This window comes from Fusarium tjaetaba, assembly GCF_013396195.1.
Source record: "Fusarium tjaetaba strain NRRL 66243 chromosome Unknown NRRL66243_c0000421, whole genome shotgun sequence".
Lineage (NCBI taxonomy): Eukaryota > Fungi > Ascomycota > Sordariomycetes > Hypocreales > Nectriaceae > Fusarium > Fusarium tjaetaba.
The window spans coordinates 20,343-42,181 of record NW_023501617.1 but is presented as its reverse complement, the minus strand read 5'-3'; the positions used below and the strand labels follow the sequence as shown (position 1 = coordinate 42,181).

Sequence of the window (21,839 nt, the reverse complement as noted above, 5' to 3'; positions counted from 1 at the left end):
TATTGGTCTTTTTTTATCCAGGTCTGTTCGGATCGGATTGTTCAGTGGTTGTTGAAGATTGTCCAATGCCTCTGCATAAAAAAAGGTGGTATGAAAGGGTTGAATAACTTAATTAAACGCGCATACCGGAATCCGCGTATTCCGTTTATTCGACAGTCACATCAGTTGACGTAGGTGTTAGGGAAGTAGTCCAAAGATATAAGGAAATAAAATAATTACCCCCTTGTTCTTAGGGCTGTATCGATTCAGGCAGATATTTAATTCTCCATACCGTAAATAGACAGTAGGCAGACCTGGCCAAAGGGCAAGGTTGATATAAAGCCGCCTGGCAGGAAAATCGCTGATGCATTCCTTAGAGTTTCACATGGTCGATATGCTAAAATCGAATCTTCTAGCTGAAACTGACCAATGAGGACCCCCTGGACCCGAACTCGAGGGATAGCGGCGGACTTTTGTCATCCAAGTCCGCCGCAACGGACCAAAGCACCAGCCCTGCCCGATGACTCAATTTGTATCAGACCTGTTACCGTATGCAGACTGACGGACATTAAATACTTAAAACCTTGATCCGATACTATCCCAAAGGGTCTGTAGTTTGGCATCGCACCCTACGTCAGACCTTTAAAAGCTATGCTCATTCATACAGTACACAGCCGTTTAAAACTGGGCTCCTTGATCAAATATTTTCGTAAACTTCGGAAGCTCCGGAAGGTTAAGCCACTTAAACTAGGTAGACCACCTAGCCCTCTCCAACCCAAACGCTCAGTTCACTACCTATAAGCTCTTCTCCGCAGTGTTTGTAAGAACTCTCTGTGTCGCTCTCTCGTCGGGTTGTGGGAACAGCCCGGTCCCATATGGTTTTCGTATCCTTGTCTATGTTTCGCCTTCTGATGATATCCCCCCACGGACGTGATATCACCGAGTGTCCGGTGAACCTATCAGGCTCTGAAGAGTAGTAATTCATCAAAACTGACTTCTATCATGATCTGCCCGCGTTAAAGGTCTTGTGCCTGATTCGGGTGAGCGGGTTATTATCGTCCCTTTCATCCTAGGCCAGCTGACCATTATGCAAACTGGCATGATCCTTGGTTAAGCAGAGGGCCTCGCATAGATCGTCCCGGCATGGTGAATTCAATGCCAGCTCATCATAAGTACGGTAAGCCCTATGGAATAGTTCAACGGCAGTTGTCTCCTCTCCAAGTCTTCGGAGTCCGGTTGCACTTCAGGGCACTTCGATTTGTAAGGCAGACTGATGATTCACACGGCATGTCAAACAGCGTGTTGAAACATGAAATACCTCTGTTATTCGTTTAGACGGATCAACGGCTAGCATCCGAGTCGATCCGATGACGGCATCTGGTGTCGGTATCTTGTTTCAAGCGATGACCTTGAGCAGCCAGCTTTACGCCTAACCATAATTCTCATATCATGGTCGCAAGTGACGTGACTGTTCAATACCGGCTCCATGGAATCCATGGAACGGACTCGGATCGTGGCATGTGGGGTTGACTGTTTGTATTGATCACTCTGAAAACATGGACCCCAGCTCTGGCCCAGAATCTCCTTCATCTTTGCCCTCGGGCACTTTTTCCACTGGTACCAAAGACGTTCTAGCTTTCTTGCGAACAACCCGTCGATGAGTTGAACTTTTTAAATGCTGTTTCCATGCCTCTTCTGTCATTAACACTGTATGGCAGACTTCGCATGTACGTTTGCATGGTGTTGCTTTTGGTGGTGGGTTGCCAACTTGTGTAAGGACTTCGTTCGCAAGTGACGAAACCTCAGTCGGTAACGGACGTTCTTCGCCTTTGAGGAACTGTTCAGTCAACTTTACGGCCGGCTCAACGACGTTCTGGCCATATGCAGAGACATCCGTACTGTCCAGAAGATACATGTTGTTCATAGCTTCTGGGCCAATCTCACGTATCCGCGGAATCTGCTTCAGTCTAATCCAGCGAGTCTGATAGACAGCATATCGCCTCGTTGCCGACTTCATCTCTTCCAGTCCTGTGCTCTTCAATTTCTCGAGCTCTGCAGCCTCTCGCCCCTCGTCAACAGCAGACAAGTATGGCTCGAACTGCTTATATCCAATTGACTGCCATATCCCCTTTGTCATGTCGAGACGCTGGCCTTCCGCTTCCTTTTTATTCTTAAATTCGTAAAGTTCTCGGACTTCGTCCATGAGTCCACTCGTCTGCATCTTATCGACTCGCTTATCGAGACGATCTCGCAGGACATCTCGTTCCGAGTAGACCCAGAATAGCAGATTCTCCCAGGGCTGCTTGTTGGCGTCTTGCTGGGCTGCTTCTTTTCGAGCTTGTTGCTCGGCATAGTATTCGGATGCTCTTTTGCCGCTCCGAAGGTAAATCTCCAGGGATCGCTGGATCTTGCGACGATCCTTGGGGTGCCATCGATCAGCCATGACAGGGTCAACCTTTCGTAATTCATGGAGCATAACTTCGCCTGACTCTTGCAAGATTGGAAATGACTTGGACATATCCAGGTCTATGTCGTCCAGAATAACCTCTTTGAAGAGTATGGGGTCGACATAATACTGTGAACCACCGACGAGAATGGGCAACCGTCCTCGGCCACGAATCTCTCGTATTGTCCGAGTCGCTTCCCTCTTGAAATCATCAACATCCCATGGTTGCTCATCCAAAGAAATATGTCCAAGAAGATGATGAGGAATGCCACGCTGTTCTTCAGTGGTGATTTTATTGGTGATGATTGGCAGTCCATTATACAACTGCATAGCATCGGCGTTGATGATTTCACCATTCAACCGAGTTGCAAGTTCAACTGCCAACTATATCTGTCAGAACCATTCTACCCTGGGTGATGCTAACTTACATCTGACTTGCCCGTGCCCGTTGATCCTAGCACAACCACCAGGGGTTCTGCTGGAGGTTTTCTAGACATTGTAGTGAAATTTCGCCTGAGAAGAGGACCCAGGCGACGAAGCATCTAAAATAAAGCCATAAACATCGATTCCCAATAACTACTTGCTTGCCCTTGTCGTGTTCCCAGTGAATGAATATTGAGTCAAACCCTCAAATGTTCCAGAACAGGCAAAGCGGAGTCATTTGACGGAAAAATTACGGCGGGGTCCAAGGGTTAGCTTCAATTGGTCTCAGAGGCTGAAACCCCTTTGTTCACAGCTCGCTAGCTCCCTATAGGCTATTACCTGGAGAAGCTCAGGGAATGGAACCTTAGCTGGAGCTCCCCATCTCGAGTCGCCCCTGGAGGTCACGTGCCACTCCACTCCCAATATTGGACACATCTACAATTTGGGCTCATTGAAGCCAGATCGCCAACCTCCGCCCCCCCAGCTCTCCTTTAATTATTCTCCCATCGACCCTTCAAATCGCCTGGGCTCTTCAAGCTCAGCATCTTCCTTTTCTTTCCTTCTTTCTTCCCCTCATTGGATGAAATAGTCCAATTCTTGTTCTGTCCCTTTAGTCTCGTTGCCCACCATGAGTTCCCGTAAGTTTTGTTCTCCTTGTCTGGAGCTGAAAGCTTCCAAGTTTAAGCTCGCGCGACATCACAAAATGGCGCGCAATTGCCAATTGGCATCGCGAATCATCGGACAGAAAAGCTAACAGTGGCTGCGCTCGATAGTACGATTCCTTGATCTGGTCAAGCCGTTCGTGCCGTTCCTCCCAGAGGTTCAGCAGCCGGAGACTAAGATCCCCTTCAACCAGAAGCTCATGTGGACGGCTCTCACCCTCCTCATCTTCCTGGTCATGAGCCAGATGCCTCTCTACGGTATCGTCTCCTCCGACAACTCGGATCCTCTATACTGGCTGCGAATGGTCATCGCGAGTAACCGTGGTACGCTGATGGAATTGGGTATCACACCCATCATCTCCTCTGGCATGGTTTTCCAGCTCCTTGCTGGCACCCACATGATCGACGTCAACCTTGACCTCAAGTCCGACCGCGAGCTCTACCAGACCGCCCAGAAGCTTCTGGCCTTTATCCTCTCCGCCGGTACTGCTACTGTCTACGTCTTCTCTGGTCTCTATGGACCTCCCTCCGACCTTGGTGCTGGTATCGTCTTCCTCCTGATCCTCCAGCTCGTTGTTGCTGGTATGATTGTTATTCTCCTCGACGAGCTGCTCCAGAAGGGCTACGGTCTTGGCAGCGGTATCTCTCTGTTCATCGCCACCAACATCTGCGAGTCCATCATGTGGAAGGCTTTCTCTCCCACCACCATCAACACTGGCCGTGGTCCCGAGTTTGAGGGTGCCGTCATTGCCCTCTTCCACCTCCTCATGACCTGGCCCAATAAGCAGCGAGCTCTCCAGGAGGCTTTCTACCGCCAGAACCTTCCCAACATCATGAACCTCCTTGCCACCATTGCCGTCTTTGCCGCTGTCATCTACCTCCAGGGTTTCCGCGTCGAGATCCCCGTCAAGTCTTCTCGCCAGCGTGGTGCTCGTGGATCTTACCCCGTCCGCCTGTTCTACACCTCCAACATGCCCATCATGCTGCAGTCCGCTCTTTCTTCCAACGTCTTCCTTATCAGCCAGATGCTCTACTCCCGCTTCTCTGAGAACCTCCTTGTCCGTCTCTTCGGTGTCTGGGAGGCCAAGGATGGTTCTTCTCAGCTCCACGCTACCTCTGGTCTCGTCTACTACATGTCGCCTCCCCAGAACCTGAAGGAGGCTCTTCTCGACCCTATCCACATGAGCGCCTACATTGTCTACATGCTCGGTGCTTGTGCTCTCTTCTCCAAGACCTGGATTGAGGTTTCTGGCTCCAGCCCTCGTGATGTTGCCAAGCAGCTCAAGGATCAGGGTCTCGTCATGGCTGGACACCGTGATCAGTCCATGTACAAGGAGCTCAAGCGCATCATTCCTACTGCCGCTGCCTTTGGTGGTGCCTGTATTGGTGCGCTCTCCGTCACCAGTGACCTTTTGGGCGCTCTTGGTTCCGGTACCGGTACTCTCCTTGCTGTCACGTAAGTTGAATCTCCCTCTAACTCTTCAATCGCAATACTAACATCTACAGTATTATCTACGGTTACTTCGAAATCGCCGCCAAGGAGGGTGACATGGCCGGTATGAAGGGCATGATTATGGGCTAAACAGCCATCTCGAACACAAGGCACGATTGATTCAGCCTTCGTTGTGGCCCGCTAAGACGGGCGTTTGTGTATCAACAGTAAAGAGGAAGAAAAGATAAAATAGTCAACATGTTTTTGTTTCCTTTTTGCTCAACAAGCCGGAGGAGTCGGGGGAGTGATGTCATATTGGCTGGGAAGGAATTGGGACAGTCATTAAAGACTGTCGTGTCATTATTAACAAAAATAGCTCAAGAGCTGTCATGACGGGTTGGTTGGAGAGGGACGCCATGTCTGAAAGCCACGTGTGTGGTACGGATGAGCTCCGTAGTAACTCAAGAACGATCTATGAATGACATATATTTAATGCCAATTGTGCAACGTCCGATTTCGCTTGACTGTCTGCAGGGTAGTTGACATAGGAATGGATAAGAGATGACTGTAACCCTTGTACACTGTTACATGGGCACAGTACACAACCAAAGAGGAAACAGTCTACCTAGACAGCATCTACACCAGAGCCTAGTTCACGGATTGTCTCATCACTGCAGGTCTCACCGGTCCTGCAGAAGTGAGGCCCTCGCGTCACGGTCCAACAGGAACACACCCAGTTCAACTGCAAGGTCATCATACTTCGATTGGTCAAAGGCGTTGGATGTAACCGCTACACGGCATTAGACCGTGGGGGAACCGTTTCCCCATGCCCCAGGGACCTGGAGTAACGATAAGGGAACGAGTGTATTAGCCGGCGGTGAGGGATAGCGAATCACGCAAGAGGGGATTGTTATCAATCTGACGGTTTGCATGTGTTGAGGCTGAATGCACGACACATGTCTTGTTGTACGAATGTTGTGCTGCTCGACAATGTGATTGTTGCAAAAGATTGGATGATAGCACGGTATATATAGAGCCTCAATGGCGGTTTTGACGATTGATAGGTGAGAAACAGAGTTATAAGCGATTGGATGAGCCGTATGTTCTGCATATGATAGAGCTACGGACACAACTGTGATGGGTGCGCTCAGACCGCAGGGTGGTATGTAAGCTGTTGAAGACATGATCCCTGTTCAGAGAGACACAAGACTTTAGCTCATGTGGTGTTGTTGTGGAGATGGTTCTTTCTAGGGTAGTTTGTGTGATGGTTGACTGGAACGTTTGTCGTGAATTGCATGATATGGTTAGGATGCAATGGTAATTATTGATTAGATAAAGAAGGGCAATATGATTGAACTTCATAATGGTCTTTGTCTGCAGATACAATTCATCTGGGTAGATGAAAGAACAATCACGAGCCTCTTGGATGGACACTCCATAAGCTGCCAGTATACAGGGAGAAGATTATCGTCAAATATTTGATATGCCAATGTACCGGTAATCAATTGGGTATTGATCAGACTCTTTCAATTAACTACAATTATCAACAATCACGATCCCATTATCACCGTGTCTACCATACAGGTACGTGCGTGGAAATTAGTCAAGACTACTGGCATTTTACTGATTCATAAATAACAGCACGTTCCTACGCGTCAACTCACGATGTCTACCACTCCTTGGCCCTACAACCTCTCGCCCTTTGTTTATTCGAGTCAGTCCATCATTTTACAGTCTGACGGTATTAATTCCGAGCCAATGTCTCGTAACGTCACCTGTTAGATAAGGCTGTCGGAGCGAGTTACCTGATGCAAAGGGCACTTTTGTAGCGGTCGGTTAGGTATCTTGAAGTTTGAACGCTAACTGGGTCTGTGTGGCTAGAATACCTTGTCTAGACATGTCTGAGTTTTGGCTCAACGCCGATATCCTTGTGACCTTTTGCAAGGATTATTTGCCATCAATCAGTAGTATTGGAGCGTGCAAACATTTATAGCATTCAATTGATTGTGTTGATTTGAGAACCTGACACCTGCTTGAAACGGAGTAAACGAGGTGATGTCCCCGCAGCCCCGTCATACAGTATAGGCAGAACTGGGGTAACATACAGATTGGATTGCTCGCATCATTAATTGCCAATGTTTGTCATGACGACTTGTGAGAAATTTGTAGTGGGTAGATGGGTCCCAAGGATGGATCGTTTAGGCTAGAGGTTTTGTCAAATTTATTTCTGTCAGTCAAGGAATAACCCGACGCCAACTGAATTCAAGGCTATCGCAAAGTTACAGAGCAGTGCAACATTGCATTCATCATCTGTAGGGATCGCATCGCATCGCATCGCAAGCCATCGTTACCTCACCTACTGAACTGTACCTAGCCTGGGGCCATCTGCTGCCCCACTAAAGCTTCATAGCTTGCATCTCACTCCCTGGACACCGACACATGCCCTCCACTTTCCTCTCCCCCCGGTGCCATCCAACAAGAGTAAAGTCTTGCCTTGTCTTGCGTGCGTGCTTGTGAATCCATAACGTATCTCGGAACTTGTGTTGTTTTGGCCTGGCCTAGTCTACTCTTCCCCGTTCGTTCGTTCGTTTTGGTTCTTCTCTTCAACGGCCGCCGCACTCTTCGTCTCTTCCTCCTCTTTTCTTAGTTCCTGCAAGTCACGGTCAAAACTCTTTTGTTTCGACTGCATTCTTCATCTAATACTTCTATTGGCATCGGTACCGATATTCTTTCTTTTTTCCAGTTTCTTTGCAGAGTATTCTTCTTGGTCCTTTCACGCTCTCTACAAAGACGTCATTCGTCGGAGAGTGTTCAGAGTTCGCATACAAAACTCTGACGGCATCTGATCGATGATCAGCACGACAATCTGCGACCTCGGCATCATCATACGCTTCGATTGAGCGCTGAACGACTCGAAAATTGCAATCGCAAAGAAGCGCAATTACGGTCTCGAGATAGAATCTTGTCGACCATCCGGGTTCTGCAATCGCTCACGTCACGCCACGCTCCATCGATGGTGCTTGCAAGTGACGCTTGACCGGGATCATTGCGACAAAGCTCCGACAGGACTGCACAATACCTTGACTGCCTCGAGACCTCCGGCGCCGCAGCCACCGCTACCGGTCCGACGCACTCGTGCAACCCACCTTGGGATTTGACGATCACCTGCCCGAACCCGTTATCTAGAACTCTTTCGACGCACAATCCCGTCAATTCATTGTCGCGACATCTCGAATTACTTACTCTCCGCCTCTGCGGCAGTCCCCCACCAGTGAGCTCGACGTGAGCAATATCTCTGAAACAATGGGGTTTGCGCAGTGCAACGGAAATCTATGGGAGATTGATGACTTCAGCGTCTGCTTCCGAGTAGAGTTTGTGCTCCCTTGTCTTGACCCCTGCGCTGTAAAAGCTGGCTGACCGTTTTTCTTGTACTACTCTAGCTACCTGCAGATTCTACTCCCTCTGATCGCCCTCTTCGTTTCCGTTGCGCTTTTGGCCTGGACAAGCATCTCCCGCCTTTTAAGCTCCTGGTCCAAGTCCAAAGCTAGGTATCAACGGCTTGCAAGCGAGGACCGACGCCACAGCCATACCGATCTTCCTCCCGTGCAGGTTGACGATTCTGATGACGATGATGGACTTGAGATTAACGGCGGTCGATTGGCCCTTGTCAAGACTACTACTCGTGGTTCTATAGTCCAAGCCGACACACCTACTGGTCAATTGGTTTCGCAGGTCGTAGAGGAACTTGCCATCGCTGGTCTCATTGCTGTAAACATTCTTCAGCTAATTGAAGGCAGCAAGGGACGTAACAGCCGTCCTGCAGCGATTACTGGTCTTCTGATTTGGATCTACGTTTTCATCCTCTCGACTCTGCGTCTGGTGCTAGGTGCTCTAAAGCGACGTGGTCCTCATCTCTGGAACCACACAGCTTTTCTCTACAGCTTCAACTGGGTTCTTTCAATCTTTCTTTTTCGATCCGCCTTCCTCCAAGATGACATTAGCCGAACCGACAAGATCACAACGATTGTGGAGTTTGCACTTATTACACTCCTTTTCTTAATGGCAATGACCACTAGAAAGGGCAACAAAACAGTCCGCTTGGAATGGGAGGACGGAATTGAACCCTCGCGCGAACCATTGGCCAGTCTATTTTCTCTGGCTGTGTTTGGCTGGGTTGATGCGATCGTCTACAAGGGCTGGAAGGCTCCGATGGAAATGGAGCATGTCTGGAACTTGTTGCCCAAGGACAAGGCCGCTGCTGTTATTGCTGATTACCGTCAGATGAAGCGAACTGGTTCCCTCGCGGTGCATCTGCTCAAGTACTTCAAGCGGGACCTGCTGATTCAATGCGCCCTCGCGGTCCTCGCTGGCCTTTTTACGTTTGCGCCAACCCTTCTTTTGAAGGTGATTCTCGAGTTTGTTGAAGACTATAATGCAGGATTGAAGAACCAAACCGAGACAAACCTACCGATCAATGTCATCTGGCTTTATGTCATTGGCCTTCCTGTAGTCGATTTAATACGTTCATACGCCGATAACCAAGCTCTCTGGATTGGTCGAAAGATCTGCATCCGTGTCCGAGCTCTTATCATCGGCGACATCTATGCCAAAGCGCTTCGTCGTAAGGCTTCCACAGGCAAGGACAAGGTGCTGCTTGAAGATAAAGCTAGCCCCAAGGAAGACGAGGCACAAAATGGTTTTGTTGGAAAGATTAAGCGAGCTCTGAACATGAAGAAGGACGATAAGAAAGCTACTCCCAACGATGCCGAATCTGCCAACGAGAGCATCAAGGACGACAAGAAAGACGATTCTGGCGATGAGCAGGCCAATCTGGGTACCATCATCAACCTCATGTCTATCGACAGTTTCAAGATTTCCGAAGTCACTGCGTATCTGCACTTTCTGTGTGCTTCCGCTCCTACACAGCTGGTCATTGCCGTTGTACTGCTCTGGCAGGTCATGGGTCTTAGTGCTATCCCTGGCATCATCGTCATGGTCCTTCTCCTGCCTGTCAACTACGGCCTTGCTCGGGGTTTCACCATCACTTCGAAGAGAATTCTTGCAGCCACCGACAAGCGTACTAATGTCACCAACGAGGTCTTGCAAAACATTCGCATCATCAAGTACTTTGCCTGGGAACAGCGCTTTGGCCGTATCATTGACGAGAAGCGTCAGCTGGAACTCAAGGCTTTGCGTTCAAGGTTCATGGTCTGGGCACTGGCTGTAGCTATTTGGAACTCCGTGCCCGTCCTCATCACCTTCTTCTCGTTCCTTGTTTACACGATCTTCGAGCAAAAGCCCCTGAAGCCATCCATCGCCTTTACAGCCATGTCACTCTTCATGCTTCTCCGTGTCCCGCTGGACCAATTTGGTGACATGTTCGCCCACGTCCAGGAAACCAAGGTTTCTATCGATCGTGTGGAGGATTTCCTTCAGGAGGAGGAGACCGACAAGTACATTCAGCTTGGCTTGGATAATGTGGATGACGAGGGTGTCAGGCGAATTGGCTTCAACAATGCTACTCTTACGTGGGGTAGCAAAGACACTGTTGCTGAGGATAGTGCCCGTGCTTTCCGACTCATGGACCTAGACATTGATTTCAAGATCGGCAAACTGAACATCATCGCGGGTCCCACAGGTTCTGGAAAGACATCTATGCTGATGGGTCTTCTTGGTGAAATGTCACTGCTAGAAGGAGGCGTCTACTGTCCCGGTGGCCGCAGCCGAGAAGATGTTCATCCTGATCCTGAGACTGGTCTCGCCAACACGATCGCCTACGTCGCACAATCCGCTTGGTTGGTTAACGCAAATGTCCGCGAAAACATTCTGTTCTCTGCGCCATTTGACGAGCAACGGTACCGCAATGTCATTGTGGCTTGTGCACTAGAACGCGATCTGCAGATTCTCGACCACGGCGACGAAACACTGGTCGGAGAGAAGGGTATCACGCTTTCTGGTGGACAGAAGCAGCGTATTTCTCTTGCTCGTGCCCTCTACTCCAACTCTGCCCATCTGCTACTTGACGACTGTCTCAGTGCTGTTGACTCACACACCGCGCAATGGATCTTTAGCAACTGCATTCGTGGACCTCTCATGAGAAACCGTACTTGTATTCTCGTTACACACAACACGACCCTTTGTATTCCCTCTTCGGATTACGTTGTTCTGCTTGAGAATGGCCGAGTTGACATTCAAGGTCCTTCAGCTGAGGTTATTGCTTCTGGCAAGCTTGGTGAGGAGATTCAAAAGTCTCACCCCGGCTCAGCCATTCCCTCGCGCATTCCTTCTCGTGTTCCCTCAAGTGTCGGCGATGATGAAACCACTGTTAATGGCCAAGGCGATGCTCTCGATGGTGTTGATAGCTCTAAGAAGGACGCACAGAACAAACCCAAGAAGGATGCCATGGAAGAAACCAAGGCCACTGGGTCAGTCAAGTGGCCCGTTCTCAAGCTGTACCTCCAGTCCATGGGCCCCTGGTGGTTCTGGATTGTTGCCCTCTTCGTCTTTATTTCTCAGCAGGTTTCTGGATTGGCCACTAACCTCTGGGTCCGTGTATGGGCGAACCAATACGTCAATGGTACACCAGAGTCAAAGGTCGCGCCGGCAATGTATTCTTCTACGCAATTTAACGCTGTCGGCTTTGCTAACGTTGTCCGACTCGGCTCTGCGGAAGACCTGAAGCCTCTCGATGGGTCCTTTTCTGCACAAGGCCACCCGCATGGGGTCAATGCTATGTACTACTTGTCCGTTCTCGCCGCGATTGGAATTGCTGGTGCCATGGCAGCTCTCTTTAGAGATCTCTGGATCTTCCTGGGTTCGTTGACGGCATCAAAGGGCATTCACGATCGTTTGATAGCATCTGTGACGCGAGCCAAGTTCAAGTTCTTTGATGTCACCCCGCTGGGCCAATTGATGAACCGATTCAGCAAAGATCTGGAGGCGGTTGATCAAGAAATTGCACCTGTGGCAATTGGTGTCATCAGCTGTGGCATTTCTCTAATGATGACGGTTGGTTTGATTGCATACATCACACCCAAGTTCTTGTATGCCGCTTTTGGTATTGCTATTCTATTCTACCTCATCGCCGCTTTCTACCTCCGAGCTTCTCGCGATCTGAAGCGTCTTGAGGCAGTTCAGCGCAGTCCTCTGTTCCAGCAATTTGGAGAGACCTTGAGTGGCATGACAACCATTCGAGCGTATGGTGATGAGCGACGATTCATCCGGGACAATTTGGAAAAGATCAACACTCAGAGTCGACCCTTCATTTACCTATGGGCATGCAATAGATGGCTGGCCTTTAGGGCTGATCTTGTGGGAGACTTGGTGGCCTTCTTTGCCGGCATGTTCCTTATCCTTAACCTTGGTAAGACGGATGCCGGAGCAGCGGGTATTTCCCTGAGCTACGCATTGAGCTTCACCGAGAGTGTGCTGTGGCTTGTACGTCTTTATGCCATCAACGAGCAAAACATGAACTCTATGGAGCGTATCAAGGAGTATCTCGACGTTGAGCAAGAGGCGGAGGCTGTTATTGAGGACAGCCGACCTCCAGCAGACTGGCCTCGTAAGGGGTCGGTCGAGTTTGTGGACTACACCACAAGTTACCGAAAGGAGCTCAACCCTGTCTTGCAGAACATTACGCTCAAGATTGAGCCGCAAGAAAAGGTTGGTATCGTTGGAAGAACGGGTGCAGGCAAGAGTTCTCTGGCCCTGGCGATTTTCCGAGCGCTAGAGGCAGACAAGGGCAAGATTCTCATCGACGGACTTGAGATTGGCAGCATTGGTCTGCAGGATCTTCGAGAGAACATCACCATTGTGCCTCAAGATCCTACACTATTCCACGGCACGATTCGAAGCAACTTGGATCCATTCGATCAATACACGGATGATCAGATCTTTGCTGCGCTCCGACGAGTACAGCTCATTGGTCCCGATGAGCCTCTAACATCACCACCTACGCCGACACAAACACCTGGCTCACCAAACTCACCAACTGCCAAGACCAACAAGAACCTCTTCTTGAATCTTCAATCGCCAGTCGCGGCATCAGGCTCAAATCTGTCCCAAGGACAGCGCCAGCTTCTGTGTCTTGCTCGAGCCATGCTCAAGTCCCCTACAGTATTAGTCATGGACGAAGCCACAGCATCCATCGACTACGCCACCGACTCAAAGATCCAAGAAACAATCCGCGAGCTCACAGGCACCGTCATCACAATCGCCCATCGGCTAGCAACCATTGTAGACTACGACAAGGTGCTGGTTCTCGACAAGGGCGAGGTGGTGGAGTATGCTCACCCGTGGGAACTCATCAATAACAAGGATGGTACGTTCCGCAGTATGTGCGAGATGAGTGGTGAGCTGGATGTTCTCCTCAAGGCGGCGAAGAAGAAGTGGGATTCTGGACGCTTGGTGGATGTTGATCCATAGGAGGAGAAAGAGAAGCTGCCGCGTATAGAAGAGGAGGATTAAAAGTTGGGGGGGAACGGGTTCCGGGATTGAGGACTTGTATATTTGTGGTATGAGCCGTGGACTTGAATAAAAGTATAGAAGGCGTATGCCTATAATTATGCGTTTGAGCATTGATTGATGCTGTGATGTCTAAAAATATTGTGGCGCGAGTCTAAGCGCATCATAGTAGTCGTAATGTCTAGTGTCATCAAATGAAGCCATCGTCAATGCCAAAGTGGGTCCGGCAAGTGGATGAGATCTTCTCCGCAATTCGGCGTCGAGATTGCATGAACTGATACTTGAATAGTTTAATACGACGTCCATTATTAACTTACACACAGTATGAGTATATTTGTCTATTCATATAAATGTTTCAATAACTGCATTACCCCTGCTCACCCAATACAGGGCATGCTTGACCTCCATCTCAGGCAGCACCACAAGGGCAGGGTACGTATCTTTCCTTCGTCACTGGGTTACAGAAACGATTCGTTGGCCTTGACGACTTGACAACATAGCATCAACTCTAGCTCTTGTCTTATAAAATAGTTTCATTCGCTTGCTCGTATTTTCCCCCTCTTGTCTACTTATTTCTCTTCCCCCCTCATTTTTTCTACCGCGGACTATTCACAGCCAATACTTACGTGTACCGCTGTGGCGAGGTCGAATTGGGCACGTGCTCATCACTCCATCAGGATTCTAGAACTTGATCAGCATCCCCGACTTTTTTATATATCGTTCTTCATCAACCCCGTCAAGGGCGATTAATTCTTTCGCTGCTGGGGATAATCGCCGAGCATGGCATCGTCGCAGACTCCTCCGCATTTGGACTCGGAGAGCGTGACGAGTGGGCAGACGTCTATCTCGCAAATGCCGATGCATCATTACCCTGAGGACCAGCGCCAACAGCAGAATGCAACGCCTTATACGGACCGCTCAGAGGATGATCCGCCTCCGAGTTACACCGTAGTCGACAACGAGGGACCCCACGCGAATCCATTTGACCTGTTGCCCAGCAGCTCATCCTCCCTTGGTCTGCATCCCTTCAAGGGGACGTCCAACGACAAAGTAGTCTACTATCTCGACAAGCGTCTTGATACAGACCCTGAATTCCTCGAGCAGCACATCTCAGAGCTCGCCAAGGAACCACCAAGACCGTACGTCCGCATCCAGGGTCTAGACCGCAAGTCCGGCAAGGGTGTCGACTTTGACATCCACATTGAACTCACGCCCCTGCTGTATCAAGAGATGGCAACCCGTCGTTCGTGGAGACGCATCCGCGCCGTGAACAATTTCGACAAGGTGCGCCGCGGGACGGCGAGCATGACGCGCGCGCCGGGGTTCGGGGGCAGCGGACCGCCTGAGGAGGGCACGCCGGGTGTTGCGCAGTGGTGCTATAGGTACTGTGCGAGCAGAGCCGGTCTAAAGGTGTTTGTTCTAGAGCGGCGCTTGACGGGCTGGGACTTCGCCCTCGTGGGGTCTAGGCTGGAGAGTTTGGTGCGGGGGACGGGGTATCGTGGGGAAGTCAACATAACGTTTCCTACGACGAATGCACGGGTTGAGATATACAACCGCTGCCTAACCAATCGATGGCGCCTCACACGATGGATTGTTCTTTTGTTTTATATCTCGCTTCTGTGGATATTCACTTGGCCGTGGGTGTCGCTGCGAACGAGGTGGTACGAGACGGTATTCGTGGAGTGGTCGCTAAGTCGGCCTGACAGACAGGGAACGCTCCGATATGCATGTATGAGTGAAGATCAGTGGTTCAGACTGTGGCGACGACCTATTGAGCAGGCGATCCAGACGAGGCGACGAGGGCGGCTGAGCCGTGATGATATAGTGGATGCGTGCGTGGCGCCCGGGGCTGAAGACTCCGCCAGGGGTATGAGAGCGGGGTTGGAGGTTCTGCAACGCACGTTTGGATGGGGAGGAGATGGGGAGGGGAGTGGAAGGCATTCGCCACGTATTTGATGGTGTTTTGGTTGGTGTTGGGGCATTAGATTGAGCTCGCTCCTGGGTTTGCATGGAAGCGTTGGCGTACAAGATTGCATTGCCTTGCGTTGGTTTTTATTTATGATTCATGATAGTTATTCCCAACTCAAAATGTTATTCGTTTGTGTTTCAAGCTATCTTGTTGAGATTATTGTGGTGTTGATGTGCACCTCTCACATTGTGAACTGGACCACTACAGAGACGACTTCATCAGATTTAAAATAACACAGATGATAGCGAAGGGCTCAAAGGTCTCGTAACTCAAGAACTAAATACCCAAGAGCAAGATTGATTCGCTCAGCTGACAATTAGATATGTTACTGACGAATATAATCTGAGCAATGGTCTAGGGTAGCTCTTTTCTTATCTTATCAGCCCCTCCACCCCACCAATGTCGCTCTCTCATCATCTACACATCCCTTACCAATCTCATTCATCAAGTTCAAGACTTGTACTGCAGTCACACTCTTTTTGCATCCATCGCATTTCATTTCGGATTCAAGATACAGACTTGAATATACAGCCGCCGCGATGGCTGAAGCCGAGATGAGTTCCAGCTCAAGAAGAATACTGGCTGTCGCCCTTGAGAATGAGACAGCAGTTCTGTCAAAGTTGGTCAAAGGTGAGTTCACTTTATCCAGATATGACAGTGGCCATCTACGAAATACACCCTGGCATCATTCACCACAACATTCACTGACAAGTCTCAGACCTCACTGGATCAGCCCCAGAATCACCAGATCCCTCCCTCGGCATCGCTGGCACAACTCATAGCCTGGCCCTCAAAACACCATACTATTCCACCACAGTCCCCATCTGGCTTGACCTAATCGCCTCACCTTCTGAATGGTCAGAGTCATTTCTCTCTCCCGAAGCCGCCGAAGTGCTCGCCGTGTTAGGAGGTGTAGTAGTAGTCTTCACCGCAGGTCCGATTTCATCGTCCAAGGATCACCCCGCAAAGGAACTAGTAGAGCACATCGGTAAAGTCCTGAAGAAGGGACTGGGAGGATGGGAGTGGGATGGCGTAGGACTAGCTATCGGCGTGGGAGGAGATGGAAACGAGGAGGAATGGGATGAGATCTGCGCAGAGGCTGGACTGGAGTTTGTGTCTCTTAGTGGAAAAGGCGATACTGGTCGTAACGAATTTGGCGGTATGTTGAATCTGTCGCTCACAGAAAGGTACTAACAAGGACAAGAAAAAACAGGAGTTGCACGAGTAAAAGAAGCCCTCGAAGCAAACGACTGGTCTCAACTCGAAGCACCACTATCAGATTCCGAGTTTGGTGACTTTGAAACGAGCTCAGCCAAGGGAGATGAGGACGACAAAGAATTAGATCCCCAAAAGATGGGCTTTGGCTTCGACAAATCAGACTTTGAAGGTCTACGACGCGCCATATGGGAGTCCAGCCAGGATGTTGAGGTACCCTCAGAATCCAGCAAGGCGGAGACTAGCAAGGAGGGTGCTTCTGGTGGAATTGGGTTAGAGGACCTGGATGAGGACGAGATCGCCAAGATTGAGAAGATGATGAGAAAACTCCAAGCTGTGAGGGAAGCCGGCGAGGGGATGGGAGAGGAACAGAGGAAGAGAATGGCAGCCAGGGCTGTGGAGGAGGTGATGAGAGATCTCTGAACTGGATAAGCATCAACCGACCTCCAAGACGAAGTGATTCCTGAAAAATGTTTTTCGCATCATTTGCGGATCACGATGGCCTCTGAACCTCCCATATCAGTTAATGATGCCCATACGCCACGCCGACTGCCAGTCCAAAGACCTGCCAAGCTGACTCACGAGTGGCACGATAGCTAACCTTGATCTATATGCCGAGTCCTCTGCGGCCGTCAAGGCATCGACATAGCACGGCTCGCTTACCGTGCAGTTGCACCATGGTCACATCGTCCAACTCAGATCGTGATCCACGGACCGGGTCTTACGTAGTACATATCCAATGCTGGCGAGACCCTTGGCTGGTATGTATGAGACTCAAGTCTCATGGCATCGACAAGCGCCATGATATCGGTAACCCAAAGTTCAGACACGGTCCATTCAATGGTCTGTCAAACTTACTGACAGCGGTAACACTGAGTTAGAGAGTCAAAGCATGTTGCAGTTTCAATCCCACATGTCTTTCCAGCACAGACGCGTCTCCCAATTTAGACAATATGCAACGCATCGTGGCATCAGGTAACCCGCTCAATCTTGTGCCGTTATGGTAAGGTTTTTGTAGATCGGCATGGATCGTGACATCCAGATCACCGGACTCAACATCGCGGTGACATGCTCAATAGCTCCGTAGATAGCTTGGTGGTCTTGGGCGGTGTCGTAGCTTATGCAAGGGAGAGGTTCTGAGATTCTTCCAAAAGTCGCGGGCGTCGACTAATATGTCATAGCTTGTTGTTAGTAAATAAACTTGTCCCCTATCTTAAATCGACCGCTTGAATTGACGTGACTCGACTCATGGAGTTGACGATCGACTAAACGAGGTCAAAGTCCAATTGAGGCCGGAAAGAAGCGACCCCGGGTCCAAGGGTCCACCGGTGATGTTGGTTAAGCCAGATTGAGACTGCGGTTGAGTCAATAGTGAATCCCCTGAGATGCCATGATAGACGACGTCAAAGATCTCAGACGCCCCATTTTGTTAGTCTGGTCCGTCCCACAACCCTTGTTTGGCGCATGTTGACCAAACAGGGGAGCGACTCACGTTTCAGCGCGTCTTGCTAGGAAGAAACGTAAACGTGCTTAGCCGGGGCTTCAGCTGTCCTTCAAAGCGGTGCAGCTGAAGGGCATGATGCTGAGAGCCCCATACCGGTTAGCTAGCATGAGCCGCCAAGCTTGGCATGTTACCAACAGCGTCTGAGAATTCGTATCATTGTCATGCCATGTCTGGACAAGTTATTCTTAGGATCTAGGGATGCTCTGAAGGGAGATATCTCCTGAGTGGTGCATGCCAACTCTGCAACAGACGTTGAGGATTGAAATCAAGTGGTCAGCAAACGCGCTCGACGCGCTGCCATCCCCGCCATGGATGGATATGCATATCGTCTCCAGTATGAACTTTGCCGCCATTGGTAGGAATCGTGACTCGTCATGCAGGTTGTCGGTTGGACTTTTCGGATTTGGGCAGAGGATTGATAAGTCAGTTTGACTGCGGCCATGGGTTGGCCAAACTCGATCGACAGTAGGGTTCGTCGAACGGTGCTCATTCTTGTCTGTGCTTTCTGACCTCAGAAGCTGGGAGACGAGAGTAAAAGTCTCTGGTGATTAGGTGAGACGAACAAATATAGCAATGGTTCTTTCGTGGTGCAATTGCTTCAATTGCTCATCGAGAATCCTCAAGCTACTTCGTGGTGTTGTTGTCGAGCGCGAATCCACCAACCACAAGCTCTCATGATATTCTGGCATTTATGCAAGCACAATTCAGTGGGCACCGACTGCGAGTCTCATGGCGGCATGCTCTCAGCTTTAGGAACACAACTGCCTTGCCCAGAGCTCAAAGAAAAACAGCGAGTTTAGGGCGATTCACCCCCTAGACTTGATGGGTGAGGTAAGACTCCAACACTGGTGGACCCAATGGCATGTGGCCGCCTGGCGGAGACATGGCCTAACGCTGGTTGGCTCTGTCATGCTGATCCTGCAAGGTACCATGCCCCAGATGCACCTCCAGGGGTCTAAGTCAGGGGTAACGGTGCCAAAACCGGTAAGTACCAAGCTGAGGAGGAAAACAATTCGACATGCATCTTGTGTTTTCTGATCTATCATGTCGGATCTTTTATGTCACTCCGGACGCGCCCGGGAAAAGACTCGGATCCGGCAAAAGAAAAGAATCGCGGAATCATTTTCCTGTCCATCAGAGGGTGTTGTGTGTGTCCATGCTTCATGCTTACTGCACTCCGTCCTCCGTAGTAAGGGCGAGACTTTTCGTATTACAGCCACAACAGTTGAGGTTTTGTTATAGTTGCAATGACCAGAGCCAGATGGCGGTAGCCGTAGGACCGTTCATCGCTGAAGCCGGTAGTCTCTGAATAGTTCATTCTGTTTCCCTTCAATACCCTATTCATTATTAGTCGTTAGTCAAGTCGGAATGATCTGGCAGACGCTAAAGTTGCCAAGACGCGACCGACCTTTGGCTCCAACGTCAGGCTGATTTTGCTTGAACAAGCGTCGATCGCAGCGTTTCGCACAAGAGAACCTAGAGAACCACGAGAAAAGGGGCCAGAGAAAACATCACAACACAGTAAGCCGTGTTGTGGCCCACCAGATGACGATGGATTGAGCTACTGCAGGAACAGGGTCTCAGCATACACACCTTCACAAGAGATCCCGAACATGCAAGTCTTTCACGCTGACCAGACATGCCGTGGCGTGGTGGCATTGCTGTGGTATGATCCTTCGCTGGATCCTTTGATGCAGGTACGAGTACAATTCAGGAAATCCGTGTCATGCTTGCTACCGACGATATCGGAGGCTTATATCTGAAACGAAAGACAGAGTTTATGACGATAAACCTGACCTCGAAAGTTGTAGCTTGCTTTGTGAAAAGGTTCTTTGAAAAGAGCTAACGAATCCAAAGATTCCGCAGAGAATGTCATCGCGTTCCCCTTTTTGGATGACCCCTGCAATTGTCGACATGGGAGTTGTCGGAACGTGGATCCAGCAGATCTGACGAGATTGTTGAAGAAGGATGAGTCAGGATCAACGATGTGACTGGCGAGGCTGACTAGCATAAATCAGCTCTTGATGGGAATTGAAGATGCAATTGTTCCGACAATTTTCATAACTGAATAACGAAAAGAAGCAATGACCCAAAACCATGGGTTGTGTTTCTCAATTCTCGAAACCAATTGTGGATCGAGAGTCAATTGGAGCCACTGACCATTCAACAGATGCAACCAAAAATTGCCAGCATCAGGGAAAGATATCGCTTCTTTTCTGGAGACAGTGCTGGGAACTGATAGAAAGCCCCCCAGAGAAGTCCGATAAATTGAAATGCATTGGAAATGGATTTGTCAGGAATTGAAGGGAACCCATACTTCCTTACCTTCATAATTGAGTACTGGATGACATTGCTGAAGCCCGAGTCAATACCGGCCTCCAAGACTGAACTGACGGCACGGATTTTCGGCGACAGTCATGCGTACATGTGCCCTTCGTCAACTGAAGACATTACGTCAGACGTAGTACAGCATCAGGGCGGTTTGAAGGTGCGAGATTGAGATATGTGGCGGCAGGCACAGAAATCTCCTGAAGCTGTGGATTTGCTTCGCAACCGAGGAAGGGTGGGAACACGTGCCATATGTTTGATCTTCGCATTGCTCATGCGTCTCCTTTCGGTAATAGTTTTGGATATTCGCATCGAAAGGACAAGATTCGGGACTTGAAGAACGTCAGGACTGACGAGACAAACCAACAGCAGGGGCCTGTTCGAGACGTCTATTGCCTGTTACCAGTCATCATGCAGTCATTGGGCCAGTTCAAAATCTCGCGGGATGATAAACCGATGACCCGGGAACTTGACATCTGTTCTGGCTGAGTCTTCGGCTGTCATGTTGCGGGTCTGATGATCAGCATCCATCATGACAAGTGCTTCCGACCATCAAGCGCGTCATGTTGTATTGGTTACTGTAACCTTGAGAAACAGGTCCGTCCGGTCTGATTCGAGCTGACTTGACCAGTATCAATCTCGGTATTGAGTAGAGCAACATGATTTGATAACGTCATGTAAAGCTAGAATCGAGATGGTTAAAAAAGAAATGTGGCGCCAGCTGAAGCTATCTGGTGACGCCTTCCCTCCTCGTCAGACAACGGTTCGATAGGGTAAGACCGGATCGTTTCTCGGTTGCCTGTTTTGGCAGGAAGAGCTAACGTCAGGAATGGCGGCCAATAAGGGGCCAAGTTATGGAGGGCACAGCACCCTTTTACCGCTCCGTCTTGGGGGCCGTTTACCTGTCGTCCCCTAAAGCGAGCCCACTATTTTCATTGGCGCGTACCTTGCATTAGTGTGCATAGAGGAATGATCCAATGGACTCTGCATATCTGCACAACGCACGGCTATGAAAAGCTTCATCTCTGCACAACTTCACCCAAAGAGTCCACATCAGCAAGGACCTTACCCCTGATGCAGGTACCGTGCCCTACCGATGCTACCCAACTGAGGAATAGACAAACTCTCATTGACGCTCCAACTCCACTCCCGTACTTCCGACCATTCAAACTGTGCGTTTATTCAGGTCCTCGCCGCGTCCTTGCGCCTGGTCTTGGTCGTGACTTTTTGGTGTATCCGTCCGTTTACTGCAGCCGTCAGCCACATTGAATTCTTTGTTGCATGATGGATACCCTGGTCTGATGTCTGGGACGAGAACGCCGATCGCCTCTCACGATGCCAGTCCCAGCGTCAGACGGATCGGACTTGACACAGACTCAGAGTAGCAAAGCCAATGTGACATGGCAAAAACAAGATGA

General features: G+C 49.8%; 5 protein-coding genes across 5 annotated transcripts; 4 read left to right on the top strand and 1 right to left on the bottom strand.

Moving 5' to 3' along the window:
- Positions 1-1,522: 1,522 nt before the first annotated feature.
- Positions 1,523-2,922, bottom strand: FTJAE_13455 (tRNA dimethylallyltransferase; the record flags this gene model as incomplete). The annotated part of the gene is made up of 2 exons (XM_037346600.1): positions 1,523-2,809; positions 2,854-2,922. 2 exons carry the CDS (start codon positions 2,920-2,922, stop codon positions 1,523-1,525), a joined length of 1,356 nt encoding a protein of 451 aa, XP_037199518.1.
- A 554-nt stretch (positions 2,923-3,476) lies between these two features.
- On the top strand, positions 3,477-5,092 carry FTJAE_13454 (transport SEC61 alpha subunit; the record flags this gene model as incomplete). Its single annotated transcript, XM_037346599.1, has 3 exons — positions 3,477-3,486; positions 3,622-4,966; positions 5,017-5,092. 3 exons carry the CDS (start codon positions 3,477-3,479, stop codon positions 5,090-5,092), a joined length of 1,431 nt encoding a protein of 476 aa, XP_037199517.1.
- Positions 5,093-8,245: 3,153 nt separating this feature from the next.
- FTJAE_13453 (YBT1-vacuolar 'full-size' ABC transporting bile acid) lies at positions 8,246-13,366 on the top strand (the record flags this gene model as incomplete). Its single annotated transcript, XM_037346598.1, has 2 exons — positions 8,246-8,344; positions 8,393-13,366. The coding sequence occupies 2 exons, from the start codon at positions 8,246-8,248 to the stop codon at positions 13,364-13,366; spliced, it is 5,073 nt and encodes a 1,690-aa protein (XP_037199516.1).
- Positions 13,367-14,185: 819 nt separating this feature from the next.
- On the top strand, positions 14,186-14,871 carry FTJAE_13452 (uncharacterized protein; the record flags this gene model as incomplete). Its single annotated transcript, XM_037346597.1, has 2 exons — positions 14,186-14,787; positions 14,829-14,871. 2 exons carry the CDS (start codon positions 14,186-14,188, stop codon positions 14,869-14,871), a joined length of 645 nt encoding a protein of 214 aa, XP_037199515.1.
- Positions 14,872-15,913: 1,042 nt separating this feature from the next.
- Positions 15,914-17,012, top strand: FTJAE_13451 (Increased recombination centers 6; the record flags this gene model as incomplete). Its single annotated transcript, XM_037346596.1, has 3 exons — positions 15,914-16,004; positions 16,093-16,533; positions 16,579-17,012. 3 exons carry the CDS (start codon positions 15,914-15,916, stop codon positions 17,010-17,012), a joined length of 966 nt encoding a protein of 321 aa, XP_037199514.1.
- Positions 17,013-21,839: the final 4,827 nt, after the last annotated feature.